This window comes from Neoarius graeffei, chromosome 10 (assembly GCF_027579695.1).
Source record: "Neoarius graeffei isolate fNeoGra1 chromosome 10, fNeoGra1.pri, whole genome shotgun sequence".
Classification (NCBI taxonomy): Eukaryota; Metazoa; Chordata; class Actinopteri; order Siluriformes; family Ariidae; genus Neoarius; species Neoarius graeffei.
In genome coordinates, this window is record NC_083578.1 from 16992592 (window position 1) to 17011223 (window position 18632).

The 18632-nt window shown below is 42.1% G+C and overlaps 1 protein-coding gene across 4 annotated transcripts in view; it reads right to left on the reverse strand.

Annotated features, from left to right (window-relative positions):
- LOC132892888 (glycerol-3-phosphate acyltransferase 4-like) overlaps positions 1-18632 on the reverse strand; it is a 49794-nt gene that overhangs the window by 11412 nt on the left and 19750 nt on the right. For 3 of the 4 annotated variants that reach the window (XM_060931376.1, XM_060931374.1, XM_060931375.1), the window contains 7 exons: positions 15673-15747; positions 15425-15514; positions 10642-10735; positions 10413-10528; positions 6034-6089; positions 5809-5894; positions 5565-5693 (listed from right to left, as the gene is read on the reverse strand). In XM_060931376.1, coding sequence (XP_060787359.1) covers positions 5565-5693; positions 5809-5894; positions 6034-6089; positions 10413-10528; positions 10642-10735; positions 15425-15514; positions 15673-15747 — 646 coding nt within the window. Of the gene's footprint in view, positions 1-140; positions 186-5564; positions 5694-5808; positions 5895-6033; positions 6090-10412; positions 10529-10641; positions 10736-15424; positions 15515-15672; positions 15748-18632 lie in introns of all 4 variants that reach the window. The other variant, XM_060931377.1, reaches the window with a different exon arrangement.

The window sequence follows — 18632 nt, forward strand, 5'->3', positions numbered from 1 at the left end:
AAACACCCATGGTAACCCAAATACAGTGAAGAAAATGGGGTGGATTGGCCATACCCTATGGAAACCTAGGACCAACATCACAAGACAGGCATTACAGTGGAACCCCAAGGGAAAAGAAAGGGAGGTTGCCCCTGGAATACCTGGAGACGTAACACAACAGCAGAGATCCAGACAGCTGGCTACACCTAGAAGCAGTTGGAGAAAGAAGCACAGAACAAGACAGAGTGGGGGAAGATTGTCAGTGGTCTATGGTCCTCTTTGGAACCACAGGCTTAAGCAAGCAAGTTATATTAACATCCTTGCTTGGTGGTTGCTCCCTATAAAAGAATATAAATAATGCAATCAATCATTGACATGATGTTTTCCGGTAGGAGACATTTTTATATTGCAAGGAGTCTCCACTATCAGCATTTTATACCAAAATTGAAAGTTTTCCGACATGTCGAAGTCACTAAGACAGTGTTGGGTTTGTGGTTTCTCAGTAGCATAACATCCACTGACAAGTTTTTTTTTTTTTTTTGTCTTATGAACTTTAAGAGAGAGTAAAAAAAAAAAAAAAAGGAAGTGGTTAAGGGTTGAGGGAACGACTGTTCAAAGCTACTGTAATGTAAGTAATAACTTTGTCTTGGAGATGTTCCACAACATGAAAAGCACCTAGAAATGGATTAAATGTGTGACATGTTGTCCATCCATTATCCGTAACCGCTTATCCTGTGCAGGGTCGCAGGCAAGCTGGGGCCTATCCCAGCTGACTATGGGTGAGAGGCGGGGTACACTCTGGACAAGTCGCCAGATCATCGCAGGGCTGACACATAGAGACAAACAACCATTCACATTCACACCTACGGTCAATTTAGAGCCACCAATTAGCCTAATCTGCATGATTTTGAGCACCTGAAGGAAACCCACACAGACACAGGGAGAACATGCAAATTCCACACAGAAAGGCCCCCCATCAGTCGTTGGGCTTGAATCCAGAACCTTCTTGCTGTGAGGTGACAGTGCTAACCACTACACCACCGTGCCGCCTGTGATGTGTTGTTCATGAATAAATTAAGATCATGTTAAAGCTGGCAGATTAGGTGGGGATGACAACGTCAGGCCACATCATACCAACTTGTTATTGATTATTCTCCTATAACAGCACACCCGAGCACATGAATGAAATAAATAAATACTAACAAGCCAATAATTAATTTGCGCAAGCAACAGTAGTGCAAATTGTTACTCTCACTCAAGATCTTTGGACTTTCTTCCTCTTCTTCTTCTTATTATCCTAACATTTTTTGGGGATGTGATTTTTCCCTCAGGTTTTAACCAATCAGCACCAAATTTCACATGAAGAATACGTCTGGGCTGAATTACATTGATATGACTTTTGGTGCTGATCTGGATCACCAAACCAGAATGATCCATGAAAAACAGGCTTTTTTCATTCACTTATAACTCTGTCAATTTTCATGATTTTTTCAAAAAAAATTTTTTTTTAATTTTGTTCAGGACAGCAGGGCGCAACTTTTCCTTGACCATCAATTGACAAAGGTCAGCTAGCGCAAATTAGTGTGACTGTAGTCACAGTTTCTATCTACAGTTAGGTCCATATATATTTGGACACTGACACAAATTTTCTTTTTTTACCTGTTTACTGAAACATATTCAAGTTATAGTTATATAATGGACATGGACAAAGTCCAGACTTTCAGCTTTCATTTGAGGGTATCCACATTAAAACTGGATGAAGGGTTTAGGAGTTTCAGCTCCTTAACATGTGCCACCCTGTTTTTAAAGGGACCAAAAGTAATTGGACAATTGACTCAAAGGCTATTTCATGGGCAGGTGTGGGCAATTCCTTCGTTATGTCATTCTCAATTAAGCAGATAAAAGGCCTGGAGTTGATTTGAGGTGTGGTGCTTGCATTTGGAAGATTTTGCTGTGAAGAAAACATGCGGTCAAAGGAGCTCTCCATGCAGGTGAAACAAGCCATCCTTAAGCTGCGAAAACAGAAAAAAAAACATCCGAGAAATTGCTACGATATTAGGAGTGGCAAAATCTACAGTTTGGTACATCCTGAGAAAGAAAGACAGCACTGGTGAACTCATCAATGCAAAAAGACCTGGACGCCCACAGAAGACAACAGTGGTGGATGATCGCAGAATAATTTCCATGGTGAAGAGAAACCCTTTCACAACAGCCAACCAAGTGAACAACACTCTCCAGGAGGTAGGTGTATCAATATCCAAATCTACCATAAAGAGAAGACTGCATGAAAGTAAATACAGAGGGTTCACTGCACGGTGCAAGCCACTCATAAGCCTCAAGAATAAAAAGGCTAGATTGGACTTTGCTAAAAAACATCTAAACAAGCCAGCACAGTTCTGGAAGAACATTCTTTGGACAAATGAAACCAAGATCAACCTCTACCAGAATGATGGCAAGAAAAAAGTATGGTGAAGGCATGGTACAGCTCATGATCCAAAGCATACCATATCATCTGTAAAACACGGCGGAAGCAGTGTGATGGCTTGGGCATGCATGGCTGCCAGTGGCACTGGGTCACTAGTGTTTATTGATGATGTGACACAGGACAGAAGCAGCCGGAGGAATTCTGAGGTATTCAGAGACATACTGTGTGCTCAAATCCAGCCAAATGCAGCCAAACTGACTGGTCGGCGTTTCATAATACAGATGGACAATGACCCAAAACATAAAGCCAAAGCAACCCAGGAGTTTATTAAAGCAAAGAAGTGAAATATTCTTGAATGGCCAAGTCAGTCACCTGATCTCAACCCAATTGAGCATGCATTTGACTTGTTAAAGACTAAACTTCAGACAGAAAGGCCCACAAACAAACAGCAACTGAAAACCGCTGCAGTAAAGGCCTGGCAGAGCATTAAAAAGGAGGAAACACAGCGTCTGGTGATGTCCATGAGTTCAAGACTTCAGGCAGTCATTGCCAACAAAGGGTTTTCAAACAAGTATTAGAAATGAACATTTTATTTACAATTATTTAATTTGTCCAATTACTTTTGAGCCCCTGAAATGAAGGGATTGTGTTTAAAAAATGCTTTAGTTCCTCACATTTTTATGCAATCATTTTGTTCAACCCACTGAATTAAAGCTGAAAGTCTGAACTTCAACTGCATCTGAATTGTTTTGTTCAAAATTCATTGTGGTAATGTACAGAACCAAAATTAGAAAAATGTTGTCTCTGTCCAAATATTTATGGACCTAACTGTAGTTTTATACCGAGTTCATATCATGTAAACTATACAAAAAGAAAATTGTGTAAAGAAGTCATAATAATAGATTCCAATTACATTACTGATGTCAAAGCTTTTGTACACAGTAATCTTTTTTCTTCTTTTTGTTATTCAATTTGGTAACATAAGAACCACGTGCCACCTTCAACTTACTAATCCTGAAAGACTTAATATTAACTATACTTGCTGACTACACAGCATTGAACTCAAATAGTGCACTATAATGCTGCTTTCAAGACACCTTGGAAGTTGTTGTTTGTTAGTGTGTAAAATGGTTCTGGTTGGACAAAACGGTTGGATCTTGTAATTCAATTTTTTTTCTTTATTTTCCTTAATTAAGAGACACTTCATGTCTTAAAGTAATGATGGCTGTCGTTTCTCTTTAATTAGTTGTTCGGTTCTTGACATAATATGGATTACTACAGTTGTCGAAGAGGACTATTTACTGTATTTTTATTATTTACTGTTTGATCTCAAACGCATTGAGAAGGAAAGAAACTCGTCCACGAATTAACTTTTGACGAGGCACCTGTTAATTGAAAAGCATTCCAGGTGACTACCTCATGAAGCTGGTTAAGATAATGCCAACAGTGTGCAAAGCATCAAGATAAACGGTGGCTACTTTGAAGAATCTAAATTATGAAACATTTTGTTGTTTTTTGAACACTTTTTTTGTTTACCACATAATTAACAATTATTCCATGAAATTGAGTCGTACATGAGCTAGTAGCCGAGGTGTGTAGCACTGATTTGGCTATAAGCCATGTACGATGAGATTGAGTGGAATAACTGTTTTATTCTATCCACATTCACTGGATTTTTGAGAAACAGAGCATTTTTATTTGTATTTTTTGCAAATTCAATAAATATAAACTTTATACAAAACATCCAACAAAATTATTTCTGCTTAGAATGTAAACAAACCGGCGAAATGACAGGAGTACATTTGTAAAAAATGCTATAATAATAATTCTCGAAAAATAAAAACAGATATGTTCTTACCATCAAATACTTTCATTCCATATTTTGTTACTTTTTTTGTATTTTTGGAGGTTTTGTTTTCAAGTAGAGTTTTTATTTCGTCCTCGGTTGGTTCAGCAAAATGCTCCACCATTTTGTTTTTCTCTACTCACGGTATATTAAGCTGATATCCTTGTAGTAGAGTAGCCAATCGGAGCGCATGATTGCTCATATCCAGTGAATATGGATAGAATAATTCCATACATGTTCCATATGTTACTTCATAGTTTTGATGTCTTCAGTGTTGTTCTACAATGTAGAAAATGGTCCAGGACAGAAAAACCTATGAATGAGTAGGGTAGGGGTGTACAAACTTTTGACTGGTATTGTAAATAATTATCATTAAATCTTCTCAGTCACATTCATACTACACATTGACACACCACCAACTTGGAAAGTCAGGGCTCATAGAAAAATTCCATTTCACCTCATAATTATGATTTTCTGACAGGACTTGAAGGCAGGGGGCGGCACGGTGGTGTAGTGGTTAGCGCTGTCGCCTCACAGCAAGAAGGTCCTGGGTTCGAGCCCCGGGGCCGGCGAGGGCCTTTCTGTGCGGAGTTTGCATGTTCTCCCCGTGTCCGCGTGGGTTTCCTCCGGGTGCTCCGGTTTCCCCCACAGTCCAAAGACATGCAGGTTAGGTTAACTGGTGACTCTAAATTGACCGTAGGTGTGAGTGTGAATGGTTGTCTGTGTCTATGTGTCAGCCCTGTGATGACCTGGCGACTTGTCCAGGGTGTACCCCGCCTTTCGCCCGTAGTCAGCTGGGATAGGCTCCAGCTTGCCTGCGACCCTGTAGAAGGATAAAACGGCTAGAGATGATGAGATGAGACTTGAAGGCAGCATAAGTCCTATAGATAGAACAAATATGGAACTAAAGTATGCCATAAATGACAAGAACTTTATTTATGGTTTCCTATTTCCACACAAAGGAACACAAGGAGCATTTGGAAAATCACCAGCCAAAGATGAAAGCTGAATCCGCGGAGGTTTTTCCATCAGGACTCTCAGATGACATTCAAAGTGAAGCCCTTTCATGACCCAGTGATTTGGCTGGTGTGGCTATATATAATTTGTTTATGTTTCCTATGCGCCGAGTTGAAGATGTATTAGCACCAGTAGACACATTTGCATTGTTTCCATGCAAAGCTGGACCTCAGTTTCCAACATGTGGTAGAAGGAGTCGGGCTCAAAGCTCTGATTTGAGTACCAGAAGCATTGATGCAAAGAATGGGCTTGCTATGCAAGTTAGTACGTCCTGAATCGGAGTGTGTTGTTGCTCACCTGTCGGCTCATGGGGGGGAGGTACCACACGCTGCATACAATGGCCCAGCTGCTCATCATGTGGAGGAGGTAATTCACCATGCCGAACTTGCTGCTGTTCCAGAAGGCGTCCCCAAAGCGAGGGTCATACTGCACAAAGCAATATCGGATAATAACTTGGAAAGTATTATTGTTATTGATGTGTAAAGACAGTGCGCATATTTAGTCGGGTTTTCCCGCATCTGCAAGCTATAGAGATACAAACCTTGATGGCCACTGGGTAGATTGTTGAAGCAATTTCAAAGCTTCCCTTCTTAAACATCATCACAGACGTGTTATTGATGCAGGTACCTATAAACAAAGTTCAACAAATGCAGCTGAATCGCACCAAACAGCAAAAATCCCATACGAAGCTCATATAAAGATGTCCTGAGAATGTAACAGTGGTTCACACATGCCAGGTTCTAATTCTGCAAATTCATAAACTCACCTTCGGGAAAGATGAGGATTGGGAGTTTGCTTTTGTCCTCGACATGATCACTCAACCTGTAATGAAATTGTATCGATTTATATTAAAACTATACATACACACTCAAAACATGTCCAGCCATCTGTTTTCATGCACATTTTAGGTCGCGTCTATTTAGTATAACCCTTTGATAATAGAGAAGACGGTATTTCGGTACCATGGATAAAGTAGCAGAACACAGCAATGTCTTAAAAGAGCTGTGGATAGCTATTCTCAGCAATGGCATGGTTCTGTCTCATAGTTTAAAACGGCACTGTGAACAAAAAGAGATAAATGAGTGTGGGATTTGAACCTGGCAGAGGTGCAGTTGTATTCTATGAGCTAACATTAGCATGATTCACAAATCTATGGTAATCAGATTTGCTGCAGAGAATTTCGAAGAACACTTTAGCTTTACGTAAATGCAAAAGCAATAAACCCACTTTAGTCACTCGGGCACTGTGGCACTGCGATACTGTGGCACTCTGGCACTGAGGCTCTCAGGTACTCTGGCATTCTGATACAAAGGTTCTGTTGCTCTTTGGATCTGAGACACTAAGGCACTCTGACACAGGTATTGAGGCAGTCTGTGTCTGAGGTAATGTGTCACTGAGGCATTTTTGCACAGTGGCAGTGAGGTACTGTAGCACTGAGGTACAGTTCTACTCTGACATTGTGGCAGTGAGGTACTCTAGCACTGAGGTACAGTGCTACTCTGGCACTGTGGCAGTGAGGCATTGTAGCACTGAGGTACAGCAGTACTCTGGCACTAGCAGTGAGGTACTGTAGCACTGAGGTACAGTGGGATTCTGGCACAGTGGTAGTGAGGTATTGTAGCACTGAGGTACAATGGTATTCTGACACTGTGGAAGTGAGGTACTGTGGTTCTCTGGCACTGTGCCAGTGAAGTACTGTAGCGCTGAGGTACAGAGGCATTCTGACACCGTAGAAGTGAGGTATTGTAGCACTGAGGTACAGTGGTACACTGGCAGTGAGGTACTGTAGCACTGAGGTACCATGGTACTCTGGCACAAAGGTATAGTGGTTGTCTGGCACTGTGGCAGTGAGGTACTTTGGCACTGAGGCACTAAGGTACTGTTGGACTGAAGTACAGCGACACTGTTGCACTAAGGCACTCCGGTGCTATGGCACTTTGGTTCTGAGGCACTGTCAAACTGAGACAATGAGGCATCCTTGCACTGTGGCACTAAAGTAGTATGGCACTCTGGCACTCAGTTAATGTGGCACTGAGGCACTCTTGCACTAAGGCCCTGTTGCACTGTGACACTGACGTGCTTTTGCACTGTGACACTGAGGTACTGTGGCACTCTGGCACTGCCACAGTCTGGCACTCAGGTATGGTGTCACTTTGGAACTGTGGTTCTGCCGCACTGCGGTACTATGGTAATGAGGCACTGTGGCACTGAGACATTGTAGCACTAAGACAATAAGACGCCCTTGCACTGTGGCACTCGGGTAATGTGGCACTGAGACAGTGACGTGCTCCTGCACTGTGACACTGTGGGACTGTGGCACTGAGGTATGGTGTCACTCTGGAACTGTGACAATTTGTCACTAAAGCACTCTGGGACTGTGGGACTAGGGTACTGTTGGACTGAGGCACTGTGTCACTCTGTGCACTGAGGAAATCTGACACTCACATACAATGGCACTGAGCTAGGGTGTCACTCTGGCACTATGGCACTGATGCAATCTGGCACTGAGGTTGACATTCAGGTACGTACTCACACACCAAGAAATTCAAGTACTTGGGAATTTTGTAGGACTTGTTTCGCTCCAGTGTGAGAGAGGGAGATAAGAGGTAAAGTCTTTATTGTCACTGTCACTTTTCCAAAGGTACAACGAAATTGAAGGTGCTGTTGACTCATTATGAGTTATAGAAAGAAAAAAAAGAGGGGAAAGAAAAAAAGGGGAGAACAAATAAAGTATAAAAATAAATAGTAAAGTATACAGAGTTGCACTGGTAAAACGGTATCAACAGAATCTCATCTCATTATCTCTAGCCGCTTTATCCTGTTCTACAGGGTCGCAGGCAAGCTGGAGCCTATCCCAGCTGACTACGGGCGAAAGGCGGGGTACACCCTGGACAAGTCGCCAGGTCATCACAGGGCTGACACATAGGCCAAGTTTACATTAGACCATATCTGTCTCGTTTTCTTCGCGGATGCACTGTCTGTTTACATTAAAACGCCTGGAAACGCCGGGAAACGGGAATCCGCCAGGGTTCACGTATTCAATCCAGATTGTGTCTGGTCCGGTGCTGTGTAAACATTGAGAATACGGGGATACGCTGTGCTGAGCTCTAGCTGGCGTCGTCATTGGACAACGTCACTGTGACATCCACCTTCCTGATTCGCTGGCGTTGGTCATGTGACGCGACTGCTGAAAAACGGCGCGGACTTCCGCCTTGTATCACCTTTCATTAAAGAGTATAAAAGTATGAAAATACTGCAAATACTGATGCAAATACTGCCCATTGTGTAGTTATGATTGTCTTTAGGCTTGCCATCCTTCCACTTGCAAGTGGTAAGTGACGCGCATGCCCGATATGCACTGAGATCACACACACAGCGGCTCAGTCCCGAATCACAGCTTGTGCACTTCACTCGCGCGCTCTGTGAGCTGCGCAGGGCCGGAGTGCGCACCCTCCAGAGGGCACTCGCTGTTCAGGGCGGAGTGATTTGGAGCGCAGGATGCCTGCGGAGCCGAGCGTATCCGTGTATTGGCGTTGCTGTGTGCACGCGAATCGTGTATTGGCGTTGCTGTGTGCACGCTAATCGTTTTAAAAACTTTAATCTGATGATCCGCTGATACGGCCTAATGTAAACCCCACCATAGACACAGACAACCATTCACACCTACGGTCAATTTAGAGCCACCAGTTAACCTAACCTGCATGTCTTTGGACTGGGGGAAACCGGAGCACCCGGAGGAAACCCACGCGGACACGGGGAGAACATGCAAACTCCGCACAGAAAGGCCCTCGCCGGCCACGGGGCTCGAACCTGGACCTTCTTGCTGTGAGGCAACAGCGCTAACCACTACACCACCGTGCCACCCATAGCACAAATTGCACATTGGCCAAGAATAGTTCTATTGCACATTTGAGTTTAAAGCTTTGGAATAAAAACTGTTTTTAGGCGGTTTGTCCTGGTTTTCATTGCTCTGTATCTCTTGCCTGATGGCAAAAGCTGGAAGAGACAATGACCGGGGTGTGAAGAGTCTTTTGAAATGTCCATTGCTTTCCTGCGGCATCTGGAGGTGTAAATCTGTTCCAGGGTAGGGAGGGGGCAGCCTATTGTTTTCTCTGCTGCCCTAACGACCCTGTGGAGCGCCTTCCTCTCTTCTGAGGATGTGCAGCTGCTGGACCATACACACAGTCCGTACGTGAGCACACGCTCTATGGAGCAGTGATAGAAGGCCCGGAGCAGATTTTGGGGGAGGCAGTTCTTTCTGAGGATTCTCAGAAAGTACAGTCTCTGCTGCGCCTTCTTCAGCAGCTCCTTGGTGTTGGCACTCCAGGTTAGGTCGTTCTCCAGCTCAATGCCGAGAAACCTGAACACCGGGACCCTCTCCACATAGGCCCCATTGATGATGAGTGGCTGGATGTCAGCTTTGTTTTTCCTAAAGTCAATAACCAGCTCCTTTGTTTTGGTGGTATTGAGGAGCATATTATTGACTTTGCACCACTCTGACAGCCGCTCCACCTCGTCCCTGTATGCTAGCTCCGGACCTCCTTTGTCGGCTCTGGGGCTTTTGCACGTTTAAATAAACGTTTAAAATAAATAAATAGTTTATTTAAACAAGGATACAGTGACCTGTATCCTTGTTTAAATAAACGATTGCGAAGACAGTGGCACAGTGTCGGACTGTCAGAATATCAGTGCACCCCTGTGCCAAATTTCCACATTATTGCCACATTGCCCCAATGACTCACAATGTCTCAGTGTAGAAGAGCCTCATTGCCACGGTGTCACTGTATCTCAATGTAAGAGTACCTCAGGGTCCAAGTGCCTGAGTGATTTAGTGCCACAGTGCCAGAGAGCCATAGTAGCAGAGTTTCACTTTCACTACAAGACTGTTGTTAAAGCAGAATGCTTTCCATGTTTGAATAAGAATATCCATCCATTATCTGTAGCCGCTTATCCTGTGCAAGGTTGCAGGCAAGCTGGAGCCTATCCCAGCTGAATATGGGCGAGAGGCGGGGTACACCTTGGGCAAGTCGCCAGGTCATCGCAGTTGAATAAGCATATGCTTCACTTATTCCACTGAATGTTCCAACGTGAACACACTGTTTGCTCTACTGCACTATGGAGGCAGCAGTTGTGTTGCAGTATTACCTTTCGGCCACAAGATGGCGGTCTTTGACTTCAGAGCGTTCAAACCAGATGTGTGGACAAGCCCTCACCATAGACCTCTGAATGACTCCCATCAGACCTCCATGGATCTGTCCTACCTAAGACACAGAGACTACTGTATTATTACATCTGGGAATTGCACCATTAAAAAACTTGTGCATGCAAATAGGCATATATGCACCACACACACGCACCACACACAGACTCTTACCATTGCGTAACAGCCGTCACTAGCTAGTATGAGGACATCAATGGGTGACGTGTGGTTGGCAACACAGATTCCTCCGTTCTTAGGCTTATTCTCACTGAATGATGTCCACACACACACACACACACACACACACACACACACACACACACACACAGAAAACCCATTGAGGACATCAAGATTTGAGCAAATGATTTTAAGACTGCAATGCCGCTCTAATGTGTCTCTAACTATATTCTATAAATAAAAAGCCGTCTGCTGAACATGGTGTCTGGCAGAGACAGCTCAGGAGAATTCCTCTCATAGCTTGTATGCTAGCACAAGTTGCTAAACAGTTGCTAAACAAGTTGCTAAACATCTTTGCGACACAGCTGGTCAGTTCTACCAGATAGCTTCATAGCTCTGTTACTACATGTATCAACAATAAAGCTTTTATTGTCAGATTGCATGTGTATTGCAAGAAAGATTACAATAATGATGGGTGGCTATAATATAATAATAGCTGTGCATAATTAAAATTAAAAGGTACAATACGGAGTTTCTTATTTGCACTAGCAACGCTGGCGCAAATTGTTACTCAGGATCTTTCTACTTTATTTTTCTTATTATTATTGTTGCTGTTGTTGTTCTTCTAACATTTTTAGGATGCTATTTCTCCCTCAATTTTCAACAAATCATCACCAACTTTCACATGAAGAATACCTCTGGGCTGATTTAAGTTGCTATGACTTTTGGTGCTGATCTGGATCATGGAACTGGCCTGATCCATGAAAGACGGGATTTTTTTCAATCACTTATTTCTCCTTCAGTTTTCAACAAATCATCACCAACTTTCACATGAAGAATACCTCTGGGCTGAATTAAGTTGCTATGACTTTTGGTGCTGATCTGGATCACTGAACCAGAACGAACTATGTAAAACAGGCTTTTTTCCCCCCTCACTAAGCATCATTCTCTATCTCTTACCGTTCTGGATCCATAGGGTACGGTGACCAGACATCCCAGTTTGTAAGAGCTAGCACAAATCACTGTGGCTTTAGTCACAATATCTATCTATTTGTTGTTGTTGTTGTTGTTACAGATTAAATAGTTTATTGATCAAATAATTTAATCAAATCAAAAGTATGCCATGATGCAAATCTGATATGCCTGATGAGCTGCTGATGATCCTGTCAACCTCACACCTCAATTTTAGGCATGAACAAAGTCCAGCAAGATGGTGACAGGCAGGAGCCCCAGCCAATCAGGAAAGAAAGATCATAAGAGATTGTGAGAGATTGGGTGGGCAATCTGGGCAAAAGATCCCATGACGATCTTTCAGGATAGAATCACGATCCATGATCGGAATCACAATTCTCCCCACAGATATAGCTGGATTCATGTGATCACATGATTAGTTGTGCATACGGTTTCCTGTATACAAAACCTGTCACTTTAACTCAAGGCTAAAACCCAACTCGTATGTCTCTGCATCCTGTTTTTGCTCTGAATTTATTCTGAAAGCTCTGACCGGAAGTGATTTGTATTTCCGCTGCGTTGACACTTCAAGGATGTTGGTCCACTTGCCGCTATTCTTTGTCAGTCGTGCTGTGTTCTGTTTACACACCTCAAAATGCATAGAGTGTCTACTGAGCATCATCCTAAAATTGTATCACAACCAATCACACCATTGCTTAGTTCATGTGGAGTAAGAAATTTGGACAGTGCTGTTATTACCTCCCCAAGGAGATTATGTTTTTGGTGCGGTTTGCTTGCTTGTTTATCTAGCTATAAGCAGGATTGTGCAAAACCAACCGACCCGATTTCCATGAAACTTGGTGGAAGGGTTTAGCATGGGCCAAGGAAGAACCCATTCAATTCTCAAGCAGATCTGAGTCACATGAATTGAGTTTCACTTTTGCTAACTTTGCAAGATTGGCCTTGGTGGAGGTCTGTGCTCTCCAAGTGCTATTTCAGTTTATTTATTTGTACAATTCCTTTGAAAAGCAGATCACATGCCAAACTAAAATCATCCATGATATAAATAAGAATGCCAGATCGCCTACCCCTTTGGGAGAGTAAAATGAAAAACAGGAACAAGAGAACAGATGCGATACTACATTATGAAAGGAAAAAGGATTCAGGATTGATGGAGTAAGAATTTTTTAATTGCTCTCTAGTTGGTGGCAAGATAGTAAATGATAAATGATGCGCTAGCCCACTGCGAGCTGGCCTAGTGGTTAGCATGTCTGCTTCTTGACTGGGAGCTCATGAGTTCTGCTCGTGGGCAGGTCATACCAAAGACCATCATAAAAATGGTAGCTACTGCCATCTGGCGAGGCATGCTGCAATAGAGATGTGAGTAGGGAGTCAAACTCTCATGGTTACCAGAGGACCAGCCACCCACTGTAACCCTAGCTATATAATCGGTGAGAGGCCGAGGGTTACTAAGACTGAGATCGGCGCTGCCAAATGCGCCTCAAAAGACTGGTTAGTACTGGGATGGGAGACTGCCTGGGAAGACCAGGTCCTGGTGCAGGAGGGACTTTGATTTGATGAGCTAGCCCACTGGTTAGTACTGGGATGGGAGACTGCCTGGGAAGACCAGGTCCTGGTACAGGAGGGACTTTGATTTGATGAACTAGCCCATTCACTATAATCAGCTAGTGATTATCTTTTTTACACCAGCTCTTTTTATTTGACCAAATCCTGACGAAGTCTGGGACAATTCTGCATGTCTGATACTCTACCAATAAATATTCCAGCATCTATGACTATCATGTTGCTAGTAAGAAACTTGAATGCATTTTCACGTTGGGGTGTGTTAACTGTTGACTGGTTGCTGAGCCAGCGAGGCGATATCTAGGGAGCCATCTGACAGTTACTTCCTCAGAAAAGCACAGATAAAAGGAAATCAATAATTCAGAGACCTGGAATCTGATTCAAGTCAGTAACGCCAAACAGAGACATCCACTGCTGCGTGGACACTAATTCAATCCCAGCTGCACTGAATCAATTTAATTAAAACAAAACACTGACCAAATTAGATCAGACATAGAGACTATGCAGAAGTGTCACGGCTCAAGCTGAACAAGTGATTACACAGGATAAAACTAGAAAAGAAATGCTTGTGAAAAGATTTGTTCCAATGTGCATTAAATATACAACCCCGATTCCAAAAAAGTTGGGACAAAGTATAAATTGTAAATAAAAATGGAATGTAATGATGTGGAAGTTTCAAAATTCCATATTTTATTCAGAATAGAACATAGATGACATATCAAATGTTTAAACTGAGAAAATGTATCATTTAAAGAGAAAAATTGGGTGATTTTAAATTTCATGACAACAACACATCTCAAAAAAGTTGGGACAAGGCCATGTTTACCACTGTGAGACATCCCCTTTTCTCTTTACAACAGTCTGTAAACGTCTGGGGACTGAGGAGACAAGTTGCTCAAGTTTAGGGATAGGAATGTTAACCCATTCTTGTCTAATGTAGGATTCTAGTTGCTCAACTGTCTTAGGTCTTTTTTGTCGTATCTTCCGTTTTATGACGCGCCAAATGTTTTCTATGGGTGAAAGATCTGGACTGCAGGCTGGCCAGTTCAGTACCCGGACCCTTCTTCTACGCAGCCATGATGCTGTAATTGATGCAGTATGTGGTTTGGCATTGTCATGTTGGAAAATGCAAGGTCTTCCCTGAAAGAGACGTCGTCTGGATGGGAGCATATGTTGCTCTAGAACCTGGATATACCTTTCAGCATTGATGGTGTCTTTCCAGATGTGTAAGCTGCCCATGCCACATGCACTAATGCAACCCGATACCATCAGAGATGCAGGCTTCTGAACTGAGCGCTGATGACAACTTGGGTCGTCCTTCTCCTCTTTAGTCCGAATGACACGGCGTCCTTGATTTCCATAAAGAACTTCAAATTTTGATTCGTCTGACCACAGAACAGTTTTCCACTTTGCCACAGTCCATTTTAAATGAGCCTTGGCCCAGAGAAGACGTCTGCGTTTCTGGATCATGTTTAGATACAGCTTCTTCTTTGAACTATAGAGTTTTAGCTGGCAACGGCGGATGGCACGGTGAATTGTGTTCACAGATAATGTTCTCTGGAAATATTCCTGAGCCCATTTTGTGATTTCCAATACGGAAGCATGCCTGTATGTGATGCAGTGCCGTCTAAGGGCCCGAAGATCACGGGCACCCAGTATGGTTTTCCGGCCTTGACCCTTACGCTCAGAGATTCTTCCAGATTCTCTGAATCTTTTGATGATATTATGCACTGTAGGTGATATGTTCAAACTCTTTGCAATTTTACACTGTCGAACTCCTTTCTGATATTGCTCCACTATTTGTGGGTGCAGAATTTGGGGGATTGGTGATCCTCTTCCCATCTTTACTTCTGAGAGCCGCTGCCACTCCAAGATGCTCTTTTTATACCCAGTCATGTTAATGACCTATTGCCAATTGACCTAATGAGTTGCAGTTTGGTCTTCCAGCTGTTCCTTTTTTGTACCTTTAACTTTTCCAGCCTCTTATTGCCCCCGTCCCAACTTTTTTGAGATGTATTGCTGTCATGAAATTTCAAATGAGCCAATATTTGGCATGAAATTTCAAAATGTCTCACTTTCGACATTTGATATGTTGTCTATGTTCTCTTGTGAATACAATATCAGTTTTTGAGATTTGTAAATTATTGCATTCCATTTTTATTTACAATTTGTACTTTGTCACAACTTTTTTGGAATCGGGGTTGTATTGTAAACACCTTAAAAAGACTTGATGTGTGTGTCTTACCTGTGATGGTAAGTAATGATTGCGGTAAGTGCTCTCACACAAACCCGGTAACACATCAAATGCACTTTTTCACTGAGAAAATTCTTCATCCTACGTAAACACACAGAAATGTTAGACCTATTGTTAATGAACAATCCTTTGTTGAGGAAATAAAGCACGGAAACACCTCGTCATGTCTCATTACTTCATTTTTGATCATGATAAACCGACTACTTGTATTAGAATACATTATTACATTTTATTCTTACCTCCCATTGGGCAGAAATCCGACTAAGGTGGTGAGGACAACCAACAGAGTCACGCCTGTGATGGCGAGTGTCAATCTGAAAAGCCACATAATCGCATATAAACATTCAATAATCATATTCCAAATACAGTATATGTACAACATTAAAAAATATATATTACAAAGAACTTAAGATGTCAGCTTTAACAAGCTTTTTAGAATTCCCTGATAATATATATGGAAAACATCAGTGAGCTCTTAAAAGATCCCTGATTATCTATATCCATAATTATCTAAAAGTCAACAGGGTGTGCTGTTTTTAAAAAATAATCAATGATGCGGTAATGCGTTCCCCAATTTCCTGTAACATCACCCACGTGCAATGAACCGGTGCTACAGGTGCTCTAGCCCCTGCCCCTTTTCTGTTTGCTGTCCAAAGTGCCCTTTTCATAGGGACTGTTTTGTTGTTGTTTTTTTTTTTTAATATTTGTAAAAGATAAGTTAGCTCCAACATCAATATTCTCTACAATTTGACAATAATATATGAAATTATAGATTTATAAAATAACGTTTTTCTATGTAAATGCGGGCATCAATCCGTGACGTCATGCATTCAGTGAACCTCCGTGCAGAAAGCGCATGCAGGCGGTTGACAGTGGGAGACAGTGCGAGGAACGGCATGGTGAGGTCACACTGAAAGTCTCCTTTCATTTCTTATCTGAACATGCAATATTGTGCAGCTTAGAACACAACAGTAAATGCGTAGGGTTGTTTATCATTTAATGAAGCCGCCTAGGCTATATTTAAACCGTTTGCTCCATCCATTTCATTAACGTGGCAGATTCGGAAACTTTAGTTTGAACGACGGCGTTAATAACATATTCTAGCAGCTTCGAAAACTTAAGGCTGAATGACGACGTCCACAACATATTCTATCAAGACACACAGAATGTTTAGTTGCAATTGAAATTTAGTTTTGAATAAAGTTAACTTGTGTGAAAAATTTGTTCCAAGTGCCCTTTTTTGAATGTTGAGCCCCTGCCCCTCCAAAGGTCTTTGCACGGCCCTGTGTAACATCGTATCCTGAAGTGTTTTATTCATCTTCCTGGATATCACCACTTACATTTGTCAACAAATCAACATTTTTAAAATGAATTAACAACTGAATGAATGAATGAATGAATGAATGAATGACATGATAATTTATATCCATTTATAGTGACATATAAAGTTGTAGAACATCCGCAAAACAAGTTAACTCTTACATTATAGTAGCTATGAACAGCTGTCCCCTCACCAACCTCTCTCTTTTTTTTACCTTTGACTGTTACATCTGGTACAGATGTACAGAAAGTGAAAGAAAGTGGTACAGAAAACGTCACCATATTTAAATAAGAACGTCAATGACGGCATAGCTCACTCCAGCCCTGTCTAGTCCAGAAGAAACGATCTAAAGTGGGCCACCTTGTGCAGTTCTACTCTCAGCCAGTCCATATTTATCAGAAAGAATCCAAAACGGCAAGGAATTGACCGAGAAGAAACTATTTTTGTTGAACTGCTCATTAAGCCTTAATTAGTCCATAACTTCATTAATAATTGTAATGAAGCAAATCTGGGTAGAAGTTATATGCATCCTAGGTACCCCTACCTTCATGCCAGAAAGAATCAAAATCGGTGAAGAATTGAGGGAGAAGAAGCGATTTGTGTGGAAACTGCTCGTTAGGGCTTAATTACTCCATATCTTCATTATTAATTGCAATTATGCAAATTTGGGTAGAAGTCATATGCACCCCAGGCAGACCTACCTTCCTGCCAAAAAGAATAAAAATCAGTGAAGAATTGAGAGACAAGAAGCGATTTTCGTGAAATGTGGACAACGCCAGACGGACGACGGACAACAAATGATGGCATTAAACTCATCACCTGTCATTTAACAGTAAATTTAGATATGGACCTCCATCCATTATCTGTAGCCACTTATCCTGTGCAGCGTCACAGGCAAGCTGGAGCCTATCCCAGCTGACTATGGGCGAGAGGTGGGGTACACCCTGGACAAGTCGCCAGATCATTGCAGGGCTGACACATAGAGACAAACAACCATTCACACTCACATTCACACCTACGGTCAATTTAGAGTCACCAGTTAACCTAACCTGCATGTCTTTGGACTGTGGGGGAAACCGGAGCACCTGGAGGAAACCTACGCAGACACAGGGAGAACATGCAAACTCCACACAGAAAGGCCCTCGTGGGCCGCTGGGAACCTTCTTGCTGTGAGGCGATAGTGCTAACCACTACACCATGGTGCCATCCTAGATATGAACCTGCGTCTACTAATATAAGCCTGCTGCTACACTGTATGTTATTATAGGTGATACTAGCAAATATCTGTCTGTCTAGTTAGCTGTTAGCTCATAGTAATCTAGTTAACACTTGCTACAGGTAGACAAGGACATAATTTAAGTTATTTATGTAGCCAAAGTTGTTAAAATATACCAAAAATGAATTGTTCATTACTAACAATAACTATGTTCGCCAGCTAGTTTAGCACACCTGTCCTGTAGTACTCAGTAACTGATAGCTACAGGCCAGATGTGCTAAACTAGCTGGCTAACATAGTGATTACACTTACACTTTTTTATAAGTATGTCTTTTTTAAAACTAACCTGTTAGGTTAATATATTATAATTTCCCATCACCCTGCTCATCAGCAGCTAAACACATAGTCACGATACTTTACACACAGAAACCCAGCAGTGTCCTGACTCATCTTATAACAGGGTGCAGTGGTTAGCACTGTGGGTTTCCTCCCACTTCAAAGACATGCAGATTCAGTAAAAATTGTTGAATTTGTGTGTCTGCTAAATGTCTGTAATGTAATTCTGTAATAACTTAGAACAAGATTGGTCCAAAACTTCTGAACCGAAGCACACACTTAATGATCCCCAAATTAGCTTTTATTTCCAGAACACAAAAAAAGTG